The sequence below is a fragment of the Rhineura floridana genome, chromosome 3, assembly GCF_030035675.1.
Source record: "Rhineura floridana isolate rRhiFlo1 chromosome 3, rRhiFlo1.hap2, whole genome shotgun sequence".
Taxonomy (NCBI): Eukaryota; Metazoa; Chordata; class Lepidosauria; order Squamata; family Rhineuridae; genus Rhineura; species Rhineura floridana.
In genome coordinates, this window is record NC_084482.1 from 202,066,703 (window position 1) to 202,086,547 (window position 19,845).

Consider the following 19,845-nt stretch of genomic DNA (forward strand, 5'->3'; position numbering starts at 1 on the left):
CTGCAGATCACGGAACAGGAGCCCCAGCCTCCCACCGTAGGTAGGGGCCCCTCTGGGCTGAAAGGGCCCTTGGCCAGGGATCAGCCTGGCCACCCTTTGGAGCCCGTCTTGCAGGTGCCATCTCTGTTACCTTTTCGGCACCTACTAAAGACCTTCCTCTTTATAAGTTGAGATCTTATCCCAGTCTGCTTCTGTGTTGGAATTGCTTTTTAATACATTTTTAAAAATATGTTTTTTAAGCTTTTCAAAAATGTTTTTAAAGATGTTTCATTTTAATATATTTTAAAGTCTGTTTTATGATGTTTTAAAGTGTTTTTAGTGCTTTTGTTTGCCGCCCTGGACACCTACTGGGAGGAAGGGTTTGATATAAATAAATAAATGAAGGAATGAATGAATAAAGGAGCATTTAAAATTTTTTAAACAATGTGTGTTGCTACAAGACAGGCGAAGGTTTTGAGCCACTCTCATAAAAGGCTGCTTCTTTCCCTTTTCCTTTCCTACGTCCTGTACCTGCAAGGGCAAATTTTATTTTTCAAAGATCTGTTTTGCATAGGAGCAGTTCTGTGGAGAAGAGCTCGTTTAGAAAGCAAAAATAATTATAGCAAATGTTCCTTCTGCAGCAACGGGTGGAAAATGGCAGGCAGCATCCTTGTCTTTGGGCTGATGGAAACAAAATGTAGGTACAGAGGTAACATGTAGCTCTGTAGCTCAGGGGCAGTGCATCCGTCTTGCATGCTGAAGGTCCCAGGTTCAATTCCCATAATGTCCAGGTAGGGCTTGTTGCAACAAACCCACTCCCCCAAAATATCTGCATTTCTGTGGTAAGGAGAGCGATGGGGAAATGCAGTAGAAACTGGGATAATGCTTTGATGCAACATCATCTAACCTCCTTGCAAACAGAGCAGAATGACTACTCATTGAATACTCAATGTCATCTAATCTCTCTGCAAACAAATCAGGTGAATGTTCAATAAACAGGTCCATCTGGAAGCACCCCAAAGATGTAATCCTATCCTGTTTGGATTGCAGCTTTGAAATCCTGGATCCCATCTCTTCTCCCCCCATGCTTGGAGCATACAATTTTTAAAAAATCCGATTGGAAATTAAGATAGAAATCTTAGCTAAAAGATGGAGCTTCGGTAGGGAACGTTTAATCTAGCCTACTTGCTTTCAGCAAGCAGGGTTTAAGTGCCTTCAGGCCATACCATTCACCAGAAGACCACTGTAGGAAGAAAGGAGCCTAGTGCTTTGATGTGGATTCCTACATTGCGCAGGGGCTTGGACTTGATGGCCTTATAGGCCCCTTCCAACTCTAACATTCTATGATTCTATGAGTGTTGTGGAGATGTTAGATGGGAGCACTCAGGAGTAAAGATGGATGCCCCTGAAGGCTGCCATTCTAAACACACTTACTAAGGGACTAAGCCCCATAGAACTCAACAGGACTTACTTCTGAGTAGATAGAGTTTGGATTGTGCTGTTGGTAAAGCTTGACTAGGGATCCTCTGCAAAGACATCCATCTCCAAGCAGGGTTGGCAACCCCCTGCCTGGAATGCCCTGCCCTTATCTTTTAATGTGGCTGCTTCAAACTTCTTTACAGATTTGACCCTTCACTTCAGAAAGAGGTCTGAGAAATGAGTAAGAGTAAGAAGATTCTCTGCCCTTTCTGTCTACCCTGTGGGCTGCTATAAACTCACCTTGACAGCCAACCCAATTCCAGTGAGTAATAATTGACAGAGAGAAAAAACACATGGTTTGGTCTACCTTCACAGGCAGCAGCTTGGGAACAACAATTGCAGCCACTTTCAAATATGTGAATTCTCTTTTACCACTATTGGGCAAGAAACAAACTGCCATGGAACCAACAAGGTGCATCATCAGTGGGTTTTAGGGGGTTGAGCTGAGCCCATGCAACCACTGCTGTTGCTTCTATGGATGTAAGGGAGTGAGGTTAAAGGTAAATGAAATGCAAACAGAAAATGAAAAACAAAAGATAGCGATGCTTTCCTGAGTGCAATATCATACCAGCCACAACAAGATTCTTATGAGTAAGGCAGACAACATCCCACAACCAGTCAGCATTCATAACCGAAAACCAAAACTAAAAAAATTCTGGCACCCAAATGCAGAATGCTGCAGCATGTTTGCTGACATGAGTGAGACCTATCAGCACATCATACCTCTGCTCTGAAATCTGCATTGGTTGCTGATTTGCTACCGGGCCGAGTTCAAGCTGTGCTTTCCACGTTATGGGTGCCACATAGTACTTGTTCTGCTCTTGTAAGAAATCAGTCCTGTAAAGTGCCAGCACCTCTCTTTGGAACTCCCTGCCGACTGACATCGGGCAGATGCCTCTTTTCAGCACCTGCTAAAATCAGTTGTTTAGGCAAGCCTATCCAGGCATGCAGAAGCTATTGTGTTTTTAAATCTGTTTTTAACTCATTGTTGGTGTTATTATTTGGAATGTTTTTAAATACATGTCTTTAACTGTTTTTGCCAATAATTTTATTGTTTTAATGCTTTCTGTAAACCGCTTTGAGATTTTTTACAATAAAGCAGTATATAACTGTTGTCAATAAAACATAAATAACTTTTGGAGTTGCTGTGGCCCTTGAGTCTCTTCCCACTTTTAGGAGCAAAGGAATCTGCCTTATACTGACTCAGGCCATTTCGTACCATCTAGCTCAGTACTGATGACGTGGACCAGCATTGGCTGTCCAGGATTCCAGGCAATAGTCTTGTGCAGAAATTGAATTTTGGACCTTGCATGCAAAGCATATGCCCTGCCGATGAGCTACAGCCCTTTTCCTGTTTAAAAAAGTATCTTTTAAAATTGTTCTTTTCAATTCACTCTTGAATGCACATCATACCTAGGGCAGATCCACACCATTCATTTAAAGCACATTCAACACCCATTTGAAGCACATGAATCCCACCACAGAATCATGGGAACTGCAGGTTGTTAAGAGTGGTGAGAACTATGACTGAGGGGGAAATGACACTTCCCAAGATTATTTAGGGGAAGTCATGCGCTTTAAATGCGAGTTGGATCTGCTTTAAATGTATTGTGTGGATCCACTTAATAAATTTTGCCTGCATGTAAATTGTTTTAATTAATTTTTCAAAATGGAAATGAGCTATAAAGTGTACTGGGTGACCATGGGCTACTCACCATCTCTCAGCCTGTCTGCCCCCAGGATGAAAACCATGGAAAACCATGACCACCCCAAGGAAGAAGGGCACATTCAAAACGTGGAGGAAGTATTGTACAACCATAGTGTGAAATCGCATACTTATTGGGACACAGTATGAAGAAATATTTATATCAGCACGGCTATCAAATATGTTTATTATTTACACAACCTGTAAAGATATTTATAGTGCAATCCTATGTTTGTTTACTCAGAAGCAAGTCCCAATGTATTCAATGGGGCTTACTCAACCAGGGAAAACTGCAGCCCACACTCTGCAGGGATGGCTGACAAACCACACCAGGACACTCTTCCCTTGCCCAGCAGATTGACACAGTGGGAGCCTGCTGGGCCTATAACCCAGAAGTCGATGGGTCAAAACCACCGTCTGCTAAGTAGATGATGGCTTTTTTTTGCTTCAGACAAAATCTGCAAGAGGAAAGGGGTAAGAACATAAGAGCCTGCTGGATTAGGCCAATGGCCCATGTAGTCCAGCATCCTGTTCTCACAGTGCTAGGTGAAAGAGTAGCACAGCCAGAGCATGGTGGGTCCATAACTGTGAGGTCATACATCCAAGCAAATGGGAGAGAGTCCTCTATGAGACACTACTGTACTCCACGTGGCTCCACTCACTGATGTGGATGGCAAGTGGCAGACAGCAAGGAATATGGTGACTAAAAATCCAGGAGTGTGTGGACGCTGCGAGCCAATCACAGGCACAGAGTTATCAGATATGAACAACCTGCTTATGAGATGACATCCACGTGGGTGTGACCATAGCTGCTGTTGGAAACATTTGCTATCTGGTTTACCATTGTCCCTAGTGCAATACAGGTCAGCTGCCAGTACATATAACAGAATCTCTACATGAATCTATATTATTTTTAATAATAATTATGGGACTGCGGGTGTTGTTTTAATACTATTTAAATGGTGCTTTTAACCCTGGGTCTTCCTGGTGAAATGCAGAGAAAAAACATAAGAATCTGCTTTCAGGCTGTTATCTTAACAAAAGAACAAAGGTAAGACTTTCCTGGGTCTTTATTCAGCATTTGTTCTGACTTGTTTATAGGTGTTGTAGCAGATTTGAACGTTCTTCCACACAAGTGAACAAGAAAAAGTCCCTGTGCACAGAAATCTAGCAGGTAAAGAAAATGGGGTTTAGTCTAATCTAAACTTTTCTAATGGGCATGGAATTTTTATTTTTAATATAGAGAAGAGACACAGTCCAGAAATTTGCTGACCACCTCCCCTTGCTGTCTGTGATGGCTTGTGGAGTGAAACAAACTCAAGGACGCTCAGGCATCCCACAAAGCAAGCAGGTTTATTCACGAGTCCAAACACGCACCTCTGGAGAAAAAAGCATAGACCAAATGATTTGGCCGAAATCAAAGCACTTGGCCCATTCATACTTTCCTCCAGTGCTCGCAAGCAGTTCGTAAATCTTAACGGGACATTACACCCCACACTCTGTGGGAAGCAGCTTCAGCAACTGTGCTCTTGAAGGGTTAATACCAACCACAGAGCAGCCATTCCTAGAGCAGAAGGAAAGATTGCGGAAGAGGGACTTTCCTGGGAGTGAGCGCGTGAGTCTTTTTATGTTTGCAAAGATCTTCGAGAGGGGCTGCGTGGAGGGAGGTCAAGGTGCACCATTTGGGGCGGTGGGCAGGGAGGAGGGGGAAAGCGAGGACTCCCCTGTAGGTGCCCCCCAGCCTATTCCCGGCTTTTTTGAGGATGCAATCCTGCCCTATAGATCTCAACTCTGCCCTACTGCTGGGCCCGTCTGCCTGTCCCCTCCCACAAGCTTGCTTTGTTTGGGACCAGATTTCCATATCCCTCGAGAACATTGGAATTTTTGGTCATGAATAAAACGACGTATGTAAATAGCATACAAACCCGGTTGTTTGAAAGTGCTCCCTTTTTCTTCCTTAGCTTGGAATGTGATCGTGAGTATGTTTAAGCTTTGGATATATATACATGGAGTACTTAAGAATATGTGTTAGAAGATAACACTGAGCCGAAAGGCTGGGCTCGTTATAAGGCAGCTCCTTAACGGTTCTTGTGTTGCTCTTTGGTTCAGCTGACAGTTTAATAATGTGGTAATTTAAATGCTTCCTGCCAGCCTTCTTACTCTGTCAGAATCAAGGCCGTCAAAAACATGGCCCTGCCTTCATGCTTTTTAATGTAGTCCTACAGACAAAATGTTTGGAGAGTGAAGCTTTTCCTGCAACTGTTGCAAATTGGTGGGAAGTCCCCCTCTCCTTATCTGCATGCCAGGTGTAAGAACCCTGCTAAATCCACTCTCCAGTTTAAACCACATTCAATACATATTTAAAGCAAGTGATTTTGCCCAAAGAATCCTGGAAGCTGTAGATGATTAAAGGTGCTGGGAATTGTAGCTTGGTGAAGGCTAACTACAATTCCCAGGGTTCTCAGGGGGAAACCATGTGCTCTAAATGTGTGTTGAATGTGGTTTAAATATGTGGTGTGACAACACATCTATCATGTCTCCTCTTTTGTCTAAACTAAAAAGCCTCATGCATTGTGACCTTTCCTCACAGCGGAGCTGCTCCGTCCCCTTAATAATTTTGGTTGTCCTTTTCTGAACCTCTTCTATATAATATTAATTTGGAGGTCAGACAACCAGATCTGTACTCAGCATTTCAAGTTCCGTAGCACCTTAGATTTGTATAATGGCATTATGATATTGACAGGTTTCCTTTCAATCCCTTTCTTAATGACCCCTAACATGGAATTCACCAATTTCCCAGCTGCACCACACGACATCAGTATCTTCACTGAACCCCCCACTGTGACCCCAAGGTCTCTTTCCTGGCCAGTTGCCACTACTTCAGATCCCATTACTAGACACCTTCAGTTGGGATGTTTTGCTGGAATGTGTATCACTTGTCATGTAATTGCATTTGCTGTTTAATACCCAAGTCTGTTTGGAGAGATCCTTGTGGAACTCCTCACAATCCCTGTTTGTTTTAATCACCCTGAACAATTGGTATCATCAATAAACTTGCTTACCTTACTTTCACCCCCTAACTACAGTCAATTTAGGAATCAGTTAAAAAACACAGGTCCTAGTACTGATGATGGGGCAAGCACTTCTTCTGTCCCTGCTTTGGGAGTACTCTCCACTTATTCCAGATCTTTCCTTCCTGATCTTTGAACAGTTCTTGAACCATAAGAATATATTTCCTCTTCTCCCATGATTGCTATGTTCTTCCCCATTGTTGGTAATTCTGTCTTTAATAATGTTTTCCACTAGTTTCTCTGAAACAGATGTTAAGCTAATTGGCCTCCCCTTTGCAGGATAACTTCTGGATCTCCTCTTTTTCTTTAATGCAATACCTTGGCCAGTCATTGCTCAGATATGAAAACTGGTCATATATGTACATATCTTTGTTAGACGATCAGCAATGTTAGATTTGAGTTGTTTAAGACTTCTCAGGTAGATGCCCTCTGGACTTGAGATGATTTGTGAACACTGGAGGCAAAATCCCTGCTTGCCACATCTCTGTCTCGACTGTGAGTGGAGGGCAGATAATGTCCACAACTTGCATGGAAGCATTTATGAAGAAGGCAATTGTTTCCTTGTTCCAGGGACTGGTGAGCTTGCATTTCAAGAAGGTGGAAAGGGTCCTGCTGGATCCCGGCCAGAGAACTCTGTACAAGGAGGTCAGGCTGGACATTCATGAGATGGCGACCTCTCTGGGTAAGAACCCTTTTGTCCTCAGTAACTTAGGAAAGTATGAATTCCTGTTAATGGTGTTACAAATGAGATCGTAAGGGTGCTGCTGGTGGACTTACCTTGGGCATGAGAACATAAGAAGATACCTGCTGGGTCAAACCAAAGTCCTGTGTAGATTCTGTTTTCACAGTGGCCAACCGGATGACTGTGGAAACCCACGAGTGGAACATGAGTGGCACAGCACTCTCTCTGCTTGTGATCCCAGCACTGCCTCTGATAATGGTGGTAATGTAGCCATCACAGCAAATGGATGAATCGGCTGAGAGTTATTTCTCTTGATTCTTTTTTCTTTTTCTGGCCAGGTAGTTCTCTTATTGGCACTGAGGTGGGGGAACTTGCCTTTCATTCAGAGTACAGAGTACTAAAGTGGATAAACCCAGGAGTGGCCAGCAGGGAAGAGTAGGGACAAGGCAGTAAGTAGTTTGGGGCTATGGGGGCACACCGGGGAGATTACCAAATTGGCTCCACCAGTGCGCAGGCAGAGCCCCGATCTCTCCATCGTGTTGCCCCTCTCCCTTATGGTAGGTGGCAGCGACACCACTGCTGGGGAGGCCTGGGGAACAGCACCCCTCCCAGTTGGCCGCCCCTGGGTAAAGCGATGGGTTAACTGATTAAGGAAGATTCGTGTTGATTTCGGTTCCAAAAAGGCCATTTGAATTTGAAATGTAACATCAGCTCCAGGCTGGAAGGAGATGGAAGAGAAGAACTTTTTGTCCAGCATTTCACAAAAGAGGAGAGATCAGCAGGAAGATGCTCAGGTGTGCTTGGACTACTCTGTGCCTGGGAATTGTGACTCAGTGGTAGAATAAGAAGTGTTCCCCCATCAGCATTTCCTAGCACAGGGGTCTCAAACTTTCCTTCCCACAGAGCTCACTTGAGACACCTGAAAATTACTGAAGCCCACCAGTCACAAAATGGTGGCGCAGGGGCAGAGCCAGTCCAGGGTCCAATGAAATTGGTATCCCCCTCCATACACACACATATAATCTGAAGATGTACATTCCTGTATCCCAGCATCAGTATTGGACTAAGACCTAGGTTAAAATCCCCAACTCAGCCATGAAGCCCACTGGGTGACCTTGGACCTGTCAGTCTCTCAGCCTGGCCTGCCTCACAGGGTTGATGTAAGGATAAAATGGAAAGGGGGGAACGATGTGCACCAGCTTGAGCTCCTTGGATGGAAGGTAGGATTTGAATGCAATAATAAATAAATACATTTCTGCTGCAATAATAAATAAATACATTTCTGGATTCCAGCCTCACCTAACCTGCTGATCTTTTAAAAAAATATTAATCAAGAAACAGCAATGTGGTGGCGATGGAAATGCTAGATTGTGCACTGCAGACAACAGGGTGGATAGATTAAGAAGGGGGGTTAGCGCTTTTAGGCCTTGGAAGGATCAACAGAACTGACGTCTTGGCTAGCATGCACTTGGGAATGAGAGCGGAGCAGAAAACGGATCAGCACACACACAAGCAAAAACCCACCTGCCCCTCCTGAATTTGGGCGCATGGGAGGGGGGAAGCCCTCAACCGTTACAACGTCTTGGAGAGAAAGATGGGGGAGCAGAGTGTAAGTGAAGGAAAGGGGGGACGCTTGCAAGTACACTTCCCCTCGGAGATGGCGGCCGAACAGATCCTGAGCTTCCTCACTGCTCCTCGCAAATAAGAAGAATTTTTAAAAGGAGGTGGAAGCAGGAGCCAAGAAAGGCAGGCAGACCGGCTGCCAGGAAGGAAGGGGGAAAGCAGCCTTTCCTTGCAGCCTTGCTTGTTTTTGCTGCACGAAAAGCTCTCTCCTCTCTTACTGAGCAAGTGCATTGTCAGCAGCAGTAGTTTGAGCAGATGGGAGTCTGACCTTGGCTTGCCTGAAAGAGGCTCTGCCGCTTCAGCAAAAGTCCTCCCCTCTCTTTGGGAGCTCGGGGGAGGAGTCGTCTGCAGTGGCCGTGGGCAGCAGACAGCATCCAGGGAGTGAAGACTTTGAAAGAAAGAAAGAAAGAATTCATTTCTTTACTGTTCACAGCCCCTCCTGGATTACTTCATGGTCCCCTGGCGGTCACGGCCCCCAGGGTGGGAACCACAGACCTAATTCATGGTTGGAAATTCCTGTGTTCTTTGCAACAGTGTTTACCTTGTAGCAAGGAGTTCCACAACTAAACTTTGCTCAAGCTGGCGTATTGAGACATTGCAAGAGCCTCCCTATTTTAGGCAGAATTTAATAATTCAAGGCTCTAAGTGGAGACAAATGTGGAAACTAAACTATGGCCCACTGACTGGAAGCGTTCAATATACATCCCAATTCCAAAGAAAGGGCATCCCAGGGAATGCAGTAATTATCGAACTATTGCCTTAATATCCCATGCAAGGAAAGTAATGCTCAAGATTCTACAACAAAGGCTCTTACCATATATGGAGTGAGAAATGCCAGAAGTCCAAGCTGGACGTAGAAAGGGAAGAGGCACCAGAGATCATATCGCAAACATACGTTGTATAATGGAACGGACCAAGGAATTTCAGAAGAAAATTACCTTGCGCTTTCTAGATTACAGCAAAGCCTTTGATTGTGTACATCATGAAAAACTATGGAATGCCTTAAAAATGGGGTGCCACAGCATCAGATTGTTCTGATGCGCAACCTATACTCTGGACAAGAGGCTACTGTAAGGACAGATTATGGAGAAACCGATTGGTTCCCCATTGGAAAGGGTGTGAGAAAGGGGTGCATATTATCATCCTATTTGTTTAATCTATATGCAGAAGATATCATACGGAAAGCAGGATTAGGCCAAGATGAAGGAGGTGTGAAAATTGGAGGGAGAAATATCAATAATTTAAGATATGCAGACGATATCATACTACTAACAGACACCAATAATGATCTGAAACAAATGCTGATGAAAGGTAAAGACGAAAGCACAAAAACAGGACTACACTTGAGTGTCAAAAAGACTGAAGTAATGACAACAGAAGATTTATGTAACTTTAAAGTTGACAACGAGGACATTGAACTTGTGAAGGATTATCAATACCTTGGCACAGTCATTAACCAAAATGGAGACAAGAGTCAAGAAATCAGCAGAAGGCTAGGATGGCGAGGGAAGCTATCCAATCCCGCTTTCCTTATGATATGTTCTGCATATAGATTAAACAAATAATCTGGGAAGGAGCCCTGGGCTCCATCTGGGAGGAAGGGCGGGATACAAATTAAATAATAAATAAATAAAATAGAGTGATAAAATACACCCCTGTCTCACATCCTTTTCTATTGGGAACCAATCGGTTTCTCCATATTCTGGGGCAGTTCTTGAAGCAGCCTAGATTCCTCTCTGACTCCTCCCGAATTTGCTGTAGTGGCTCTGTTTGATAGGCCGCCTAACAACAGATAGAGGAGGAGCCTTCCTAAGAGGGCTGACAAGCAGGCAGAGCCAAGGGAGGGACCTCTTTGCCATGGCAACACTATTGGATTAGGATTGGCTAAGTGGTGCAGAGAGCAGATTGGCCAGAGAACACTAGATTGACAGAAACGATTGCAGAGCTTTTCTGAGTTTAAACAGAAGTATAAAATGAGTGTGGGGGGAAAATGTCTGTGGCTTTTGAGATTTGGGGGGAGATTTTTTTAAAAAATGCTTGATATTCTCATTGGGAGGGCTGTGCCCTAGTAGCTCCAGTGGGCCAACCAGCGAGCAGCAGCAGCAGCAGCTGAGCGAGCCCAAGGACATGGGGAGGAAGACAACATTGAACCAGCAAACAGCTTCGCTGTAATAAATGCCTGTCACCCTTCTGCCTCTCGAGAACTGCCATCCCGGCTAACACCACCTCCTCTTTCTTGGCGGTGCCGATAATGATAATGTTGTTTCTATTTAATTTAATTTTTGTATATTGTTTAAATTGTATATTATTGTATTTTTATACCTGTGTTGATTTTTCTTGTAAGCCGCCTTCAGGGCCTTTGGCCGAAAGGCGGGGTATTAATAATAATAATAATAATAATAATAATAACCACCCAGTGGATTCTGTCTTTCTCTCTCTTCACAACTTGTCACCAAGCAGCTACTGCTAAAACAGATCTGCATCATAGGGTAAAATGTAAATGTACTGCCTTCAAGTCGATTCCAACTTGTGGCGACCCTGTGAACAGGGTTTTCATGAGGCTGAGAGGCAGTGACTGGCCCAAGGTCACCCAGTGAGCTTCATGGCTGTGTGGGGATTCGAACCCTGGTCTCCCAGGTAGTAGTCCAACACCGTAACCACTACGCCATGCTGGCTCTCATGCAGCATAAGGTAGAGAGACACATACCAGTGTGCTTCCACCTCTACTTTCTGAAAACAGAGACACACGCCAGTCATCAAATCATGCCCCTTTTTATTGTAAACATTTGTCACTTCAGGCTGAATGCTTTTTTCCCCCCATTTAGCCTCAGGCAGATTTTTCAGCTGATTGGTAGATCAACCCATTGTCAGGTATGGCCAGTGGCAATGCTTTTCTGCAGGCTCAGGGATTGGCCCAACACTTTGTGTGGGCAGTCTTGAAAGGTCTGAAGTCAGAAGTGGAGAAGGGAGATGGGTTCCAGCCAAAGGGAGAGTTGCTTCAAAATGCAGCCAGAAAAATCATTCTGGCTACTTTTGAAACCAGTAGTGTGCCCACAGCCATAGTAACACTAGAAGACCTTGAACTTTGCCAATTACACTCTGACATCAGCAGGACCCAGAAATGTTTTTTCAAAGAAGAAATCAGAAACCCGCAGGTATATGCGCAGAATTTCTCCACAGTGCTTTAACAGCTTTCATTTTTATTCCATCAGGAGATGTTTGGGGAATCCCGGATGAAGGGAAACCATTAGAAGTCTCACTGGAAAGAGCTGAGGAGCAGAAGTATGAATGGAACTTGGGGAATCAAGATGGAACAAACAGACAAGAGGGGAGACAAACGCAGATGCTAGGGGATGAATCCAGTACTTCTCAGGGTGATGACAATGAAATTCAAGGGAGTACTCATCACCTAAAGGAAATAAGAATGTCTCCTGAGTGCAGTAAAATCTTAAGCTACCAAAAAGCCTTGCTCACACATCGGAGAAGGCATAAGAGAGGGAGACCATATATACGCATGGAGTATGACAAAAGCTTCAGTTACAGTGGTGCCCTTTCTTTACATCCAATAGCTCATACAGGGAAGAAGCCTTATAGCTGCTTACAGGATGGAAAGAGCTTTGGTCTGAGTAGCCACCTTACTTCACATCAAAGAATTCATACAGGGTACAAACCATATGAATGCTTGGAGTGTGGAAAGAGCTTTAGTGCAAGTAGCGCCCTTACTAGACATCAAAGAACTCATACAGGGGACAAACCTTATAAATGCTTGGAGTGTGGAAAGAGCTTCGGTCTGAGTAGCCACCTTACTTCACATCAAAGAATTCATACAGGGTACAAACCATATGAATGCTTGGAGTGTGGAAAGAGCTTCAGTGCAAGTGGCACCCTTACTAGACATCAAAGAACTCATACAGGGGAGAAACCTTATAAATGCTTGGAGTGTGGAAAGAGCTTCAGTGACAATAGCCACCTTACTAGACATCAAAGAACTCATACAGGGGACAAACCATATGAATGCTTGGAGTGTGGAAAGAGCTTCAGTCATAATGAACACCTTATTAGACATCAGCGAATTCATACAGGAGACAAGCCTTATAAATGCTTCGAGTGTGGAAAGATCTTCAGTCAGAGTGACAACCTTACTTTGCATCAAAGAACTCATACAGGGGAGAAACCTTATAAGTGCTTGGCGTGTGGAAAGAGCTTCAGTCGCAGAGGCGACCTTACTATGCATCAAAGAAGTCATACAGGGGAGCAGCCTTATAAATGCTTTGAGTGTGGAAAGAGTTTCCGTAACAGTGGCACCCTTACTATACATCAAAGAATTCATTCAGGGGACAAACCTTATAAATGCTTGGAGTGTGGAAAGAGCTTTAGTTGCAGTGGCACTCTTACTTCACATCAAAGAACTCATACAGGGGACAAACCTTATCAATGCTTGGAGTGTGGAAAAAGCTTCAGCCAGAGATTCTCCCTTACTTCACATCAAAGAACTCATACAGGGGACAAACCTTATCAATGCTTGGAGTGTGGAAAGAGCTTCAGTCACAGAATGTCCCTTACTTCACATCAAAGGACTCATACAGGGGACAAACCTTATGAATGCTTGGCGTGTGGAAAGAACTTCAGTTGGAGTGGCAACCTTGCTAGACATCAAAGAATTCATACAGGGGACAAACCTTATGAATGCTTGGCGTGTGGAAAGAGCTTCAGTTGCAGTGGCACCCTCACTTTACATCAAAGAACTCACACAGGGGAGAAGCCTTATAAATGCTTGCAGTGTGGAAAGAGTTTCAGTGCAAGTAGCACCCTTACTAGACATCAAAGAATCCATACAGGGGACAAATCTTATAAATGTTTGGAGTGTGGAAAGAGCTTTCGTTGCAGAAACTCCATTATGTCACATCAAAGAATTCACACAGGGGAAAAATCTTATAAATGCTTGGAGTGTGGAAAGAGTTTCCGTTGCAGTGGCCACCTCACTTCGCATCAAAGAACTCATACAGGGGAAAAACCTTATCAATGCCTGAAGTGTGGAAAGAGCTTCAGTTGCAGTGGCAACCTCACTCCGCATCAAAGAACTCATACAGGGGAGAAGCCTTATAAATGCTTGGAGTGTGGAAAGAGCTTCAGCCAGAGAGACAACCTTACTTCGCATCAAAGAACTCATACAGGGGAGAAGCCTTATAAATGCTTGGAGTGTGGAAAGAGCTTCAGTCAGAGATCCTCCCTTACTCTGCATCAAAGAACTCATACAGGGGAGAAGCCTTATAAATGCTTGGAGTGTGGAAAGAGCTTCAGTGCAAGTAGCTCCCTTACTAGACATCAAAGAACTCATAGAGTGGACAAGGCTTATAAATGATTGGAGTGCGGAAATAATTTCATTCAGGATGGCCATCTTCAGGCACTTCAAATTATCCATATAGGGGAGCAGCTGTATAAATGCTTTGAATGTGGAAAAAGCTTTAAGAAGAGTTGTAGTCTTTCTGTGCATCCAAGGACCCATATAGCGGAGCAGCCATATTAATGTCTGGATCATACCCTTGCTACACATTAAAAATATCACAGTGGGGGGAAACCATGTAGCTGTCCAGAGTGTGGGAAATGTTTCATTCAGTGTATCTTGCAGTGTCATTCTTCCTTCACATCAAAGGATCCTTAAAGAGGAGAAACTATGAAATGCCCAGAGAGTGGAAAGAGCTTTGTTAGATACTCAGACGACGCTATATTAGGTACTCATGAACCCCTCCATTGGAGAGAGAGGAATAATAGGTATGTTCACACGGATGAGAAACTTGGTCCATTCACTTTTCAGTACACCTCTCCTACATAATTTTGTTATGTGCCTTCAAGTCGACTACAACTTATGGCAACCCTTGTAAGTTCAGGTCTGTGGCTTCCTTTATGGAATCAATCCATCTCTTGTTTGGCCTTCCTATTTTTCTACTCCCTTCTGTTTTTCCAGCATTATTGTGATGCCTATAATAAGTACAGTGGAAGGAATTGTTAGAAATGTTTGAACTGTTCGGAACATTTCAGTGAAGATTGTTACTGAGTTCAGTTTTGGGGCAAAACTGAGGATGGTGGAGATGAAGTGGACTGAAGGAGCTGTGGAGCGGAATGGAATAAAAACTTTGGACAAGTAATACTAGCTCATGACTGATGTAGACCTGAATGTCTGCATTGAGGGCAGAAATGCTTTTCTGGATTGTGAGAAGCAGAAATGCTGAGAAGGCCTTAGCTAAACTAATAGTGAAGATAGAAGATTAGCTACTCCACGTGACTAGTACAAAACCTATTTACATGTGTGGTGGTTTTGCCTTTTAATACGAACGTTTTCGCTGTATTAGCTGCAATCGCTCTATTCATGGGGCAGTCCATTACTATTCTGGCGCATTTGCAACACAGTTTGCCTTTTTGCCTTCTCTTTCAGAGGGGAAGCGATTTCTTGCTTTGAACCTGTTCTGAGGCTGTCTAAGTTTCCTCTAAGTGAGTCCTTTGCGGCTGGAGGTTCGGTTCTTTAAAAACTTCAAACAGTTTCTGCTGGTCTTGTTTTTATATATGTATGTTTACAGTTTTAATAGATTTGCTTATTCCCAGGTGAGGTTTCTATTTCACCATTTTATTTTTCAACCTTTTTCCTTCATCTTTGTTTATCTGGATCCTATCTGTAGGACTGTACGTCCAACTGGTTCCTTTGAATCCCTTCTTGGGTAGGTAGCTGTCATATTCTTTCTTGGCTCTTAATATTTTTTGCACGACAACATCTTCATATTTATGGTCCTTGGCAGACCCTCCACCCAAGGGCAGCCCGGATATATGCCCCCTGACCTAGCCAGGAGCTGATGCAAGAGGCTGCAAGACTAACTGCAGCCTCTCTATGAACTTAGGGTCAGGCAGGGGCTCCCAGTCCTTGCAGCACTTACCACTTTTCTTAATAGCTAGGAAAAATGCCTACATAGCTGACACATAGCAAAGCTTTAGCTAGTTTGGACTGGTGGAAAGGGGTCAGTCAAAGCAGAGCTGCCTAATAGTTAACATTATTACGAGCCTTCAGTACCACAATTGTGGTTTGTAATAGTTCAGTTGCACATTGTTCTTCTGAGTAGAGGTAAGTTTCCATATCCATTTTTTATTTTTGTTTTCCAAGTAATAATTGTTTGTGTATACTTGTTGCCAGTTTATTTCTGGGCTAGATGCAAGGTTCTCGTGCTAGTGTTTAAAGCCCTAAATGATTTAGCCCCCTAACATCTGAAAGTCCACCTCCTTCCCTACAGGCCCTCTTGTGTGTTAAAATCAGCAGAGTGGGCCTTCTAGATAGTTCCACTGCTCCCACAAGTTTGGGGGGATGGTGTCCCGGGAGAGGGTGTTCTCTGTGGCGGCCCCTAATTCGTGGAACTCCCCACCGAAGTTCGTTCAGCACCTTCACTGTATAATTTCTGGTGAATGTTGAAGACGTGCCTCTTCAGCCTGGCCTTTGACACTTGAGATGTACATTTTCAGGACCCACCCTATTGCTGTGATTGTGTTTTGTTTTAATTCTTTTTTTAACACTGTATTTTAACCTGTTGTAACCCACCCTGGGTCCTGCTTGTGGAAGGGTGGGTAATCATCATCTGATCCTTATTTCCCCCTTCCCCAAGATTCAATTAAGTGCTGTGGATTTCTTTCTGCTCTTATGCTCTATCTGTCATAAACTGAAATGCATTTTCTGCTGATGTATTTAAAGTAAATCTTTCCAGAGTATAGCTTTTCACCAGAAAGGACTCCCAGAGGACAGAAGGGGAAGTGTAACCCTGCTCCAGGGAGGGAACCTTTGGGGGGAAGTCCTTCCTTTTGGAATAGCCTGTCTGCAGACAAAAATACAAAACGTGGTCTAGCTACCGTCAGAGCCAGGATGAGAGAAGCAAGGACTAGTCAGTGTCTGCGCCACAGCTTCATGACTTTCTTCCCTACCTAATTCTGGAACCTGTGGCCCTCCAGCTGGTGCTGGTCTCCCAACTCCCATCAGCCCCTGTCAGCATGGCTAGTGGTCAGGGGTGATGGGATATTCCAGCAACATCAGGGGGGGTCACAGGGTCTCATTCCCTTCAAAGATTGCTCCCCCCTCACTGTTAAGTTCTTCAGACTGCGCACCGGCATGCAGGTATGTATTTTACCTGTGTGCACAAAAGTGTTAGATAGCAGGGCTGTGGAGTCGAAGTCGTGGAGTCGGAAGCAGTTTTGGGTGGAGTTGGAGTAGGCAGAAATGTACCGGCTCCGACTGTGGCTTCAAAATAAAAACTTACAATATTATAACAATATATGGTAAATATATCATGTTATACTTATATTTTATACTTTTTTATATTTCAGGAAAAATATTTGTAATAGTTTGTTGCATTTACTTTCGTAGGAATTTAGGCAAGTTTTCTTGTTCAGAAATTTTAATCAAATAAATGTATTTTATGTTCTATCAATCTAGCCTGATGATTCACGTGGTGGTGATGAAATGCCTTGTGCTACCATTTTACTACAGTAAATTTGTTCTTACTAGTTAATATACATTTGCCGTTTATGAAGGAGTCGGAGTCAGACAGTAGAAAAATAGAGGAGTCGGAGCCGAACTTTTGATGTACCGACTCCACAGCCCTGTAAAAGCGTGTCTTGCTTCAAGGCAGGAAACCTGAAGTCTATTGTGGGGATGCCCACAAATATTTGCTGACCTGTGCATATACCTTCTGTGGAAGCAGAAAAAGCTAGGCCTTAACTTGGTTTAGATTTCCTAGCTTGATTCAGAATTGTGACTCCAAGGGATGATGGTCTCTTTGTAACGTATTAAGAGGGAATGCGAAAAAGAAATGTTCCGAGAGAAATGCTCATGCTGTGACCCAAGGAGAAATGACAGAAGAGTAAACGGGTTAGGAAAGCATTTGGAAGCTGCGTGGATGTAATCCCTAGACTTTAGACTGCTGAGTGTTTCCCCATATTAATGTTTAATCTCTTTGCTCTCTGCTTTTTGCTGTATGTGAAAGACAGCAGATGCGTGTCAGCATGTTGAGCTGACATGTGAAATGACTTATTAAAATGATGACATACTGTAATTTGGTTACATGTGCTTTGGGATATGGTATAAAAATGTGCTGTAAAAATTAAGCAGTAGAGAACTTTCTTGGTTCACTCCAAATAGCTGTTTGTATCTAAATAAAGGTGCCTTTAACGGATCTGATTTAAACACGAGAAGACTTGTTTTTTCTTACACATTTTAAAGAAAATTTGATTATTTAAATATACACTTTTTGATGTACCAGATTTGCACAAATACTGTGCAAATGCACTGTTGTCCATGCACTGGTAACCTCCAAGCTGGATTACTGCAATGCGCCCTATGTGGGGCTACCCTTGAGGCTGGTCCAGAAGCTGCAGCTGGTGCAAAATACGGCAGCGCGACTGCTCACTGGGGCAGGGTATTGGCAAGATGTCATCCCACTGCTGAAAGACTTGCACTGGCTACCTATTAGCTACTGGGCTAAGTTCAAGGTTCTAGTTTTGGTGTACAAATCCGTATGCCGCTTGGGACCAGGATACCTGAAAAACGATCTTATCCCTTTTATACCCAGTCAATCACTGCGCTTTGCAGATGAGGGCCTCCTGCTACTATCAGGAGCTCTGTTCCGCATAACATAGGAAACAGACCTTTAGTGTGGTGGCACCTACCCTTTGGAATTCCCTCCCCTTAAATATTAGACAGGCACCCAGGGCTGGCAGCAGGTATGACTGGGCCCATGGCACCATAGCCCATAAGTTCGCCTGCACATCCCATCTACCTCTTGTGTTGTGTGAATGACATGCGCGCACAGTGCACACCACATTCACACTGACAGGAGAGGTAGGTGGGGTATGCATATGAGTTCATTGAAGCTTGCGCTGTCTGTACTCACGGGTGCCTGGGAGCTCCCTCTCCACGATCCAAGGTAGGGTCAGATTGCAGGATTCAACAGTGCTGCAGATCACGGAACAGGAGCCCCAGCCTCCCACCGTAGGTAGGGGCCCCTCTGGGCTGAAAGGGCCCTTGGCCAGGGATCAGCCTGGCCACGCTTTGGAGCCCGTCTTGCAGGTGCCATCTCTGTTACCTTTTCGGCACCTACTAAAGACCTTCCTCTTTATAAGTTGAGATCTTATCCCAGTCTGCTTCTGTGTTGGAATTGCTTTTTAATACATTTTTAAACTTTTTAAAAATATGTTTTTAAGCTTTTCAAAAATGTTTTTAAAGATGTTTCATTTTAATATATTTTAAAGTCTGTTTTATGATGTTTTAAAGTGTTTTTAGTGCTTTTGTTTGCCGCCCTGGACACCTACTGGGAGGAGGGGTTTGATATAAATAAATAAATGAAGGAATGAATAAAGGAGCATTTAAATTTTTTTAAACAATGTGTGTTGCTGCAAGACAGGCGAAGGTTTTGAGCCACTCTCATAAAAGGCTGCTTTCCCTTTTCCTTTCCTACGTCCTGTACCTGCAAGGGCAAATTTTATTTTTCAAAGATCTGTTTTGCATAGGAGCAGTTCTGTGGAGAAGAGCTCGTTTAGAAAGCAAAAATAATTATAGCAAATGTTCCTTCTGCAGCAACGGGTGGAAAATGGCAGGCAGCATCCTTGTCTTTGGGCTGATGGAAACAAAATGTAGGTACAGAGGTAACATGTAGCTCTGTAGCTCAGGGGCAGTGCATCCGTCTTGCATGCTGAAGGTCCCAGGTTCAATTCCCATAATGTCCAGGTAGGGCTTGTTGCAACAAACCCACTCCCCCAAAATATCTGCATTTCTGTGGTAAGGAGAGCGATGGGGAAATGCAGTAGAAACTGGGATAATGCTTTGATGCAACATCATCTAACCTCCTTGCAAACAGAGCAGAATGACTGCTCATTGAATACTCAATGTCATCTAATCTCTCTGCAAACAAATCAGGTGAATGTTCAATAAACAGGTCCATCTGGAAGCACCCCAAAGATGTAATCCTATCCTGTTTGGATTCCAGCTTTGAAATCCTGGATCCCATCTCTTCTCCCCCCACCAGTGCATCATTCCCTTCTTGTGTTTGGGACTGGAGAAGTCATTCCTGCAGGAATTGCCTTTTGTGATTAATATAAGAAGGTGTTTTGTTTTTTGAAATCATCATCTGCTGCTGCTGCTCTTTTGCTTGCAATTTGACCTTGAATATATCGAAGGAGGCGATCTGAGGGGGAATTCTTTGGGAGGGAGACACTCTGGCTAGAACAACTCAGCACTCTTAACAAACTAGGGTTACCAGATCAGAAGCATCCCAAAACCT

The 19,845-nt window shown here is 43.8% G+C and overlaps 1 protein-coding gene across 6 annotated transcripts in view; it reads left to right on the forward strand.

Annotated features, from left to right (window-relative positions):
• Positions 1-19,655, forward strand: part of LOC133381090 (zinc finger protein 345-like) — a 27,615-nt gene extending 7,960 nt beyond the window's left edge. The window contains exons 1-4 of one of the 6 annotated variants that reach the window (XM_061619628.1): positions 501-676; positions 4,265-4,337; positions 6,805-6,916; positions 11,752-17,737. In XM_061619628.1, coding sequence (XP_061475612.1) covers positions 6,901-6,916; positions 11,752-13,901 — 2,166 coding nt within the window. In that variant the 5' untranslated portion in view covers positions 501-676; positions 4,265-4,337; positions 6,805-6,900 and the 3' untranslated portion in view covers positions 13,902-17,737. Of the gene's footprint in view, positions 1-500; positions 677-4,264; positions 4,338-4,744; positions 4,779-4,806; positions 5,139-6,804; positions 6,917-11,751; positions 17,738-19,142; positions 19,161-19,551 lie in introns of those variants that run through there. The other 5 variants (XR_009761619.1, XR_009761620.1, XM_061619627.1 and 2 more) reach the window with 5 other exon arrangements.
• The last annotated feature ends 190 nt before the right edge of the window (positions 19,656-19,845 follow it).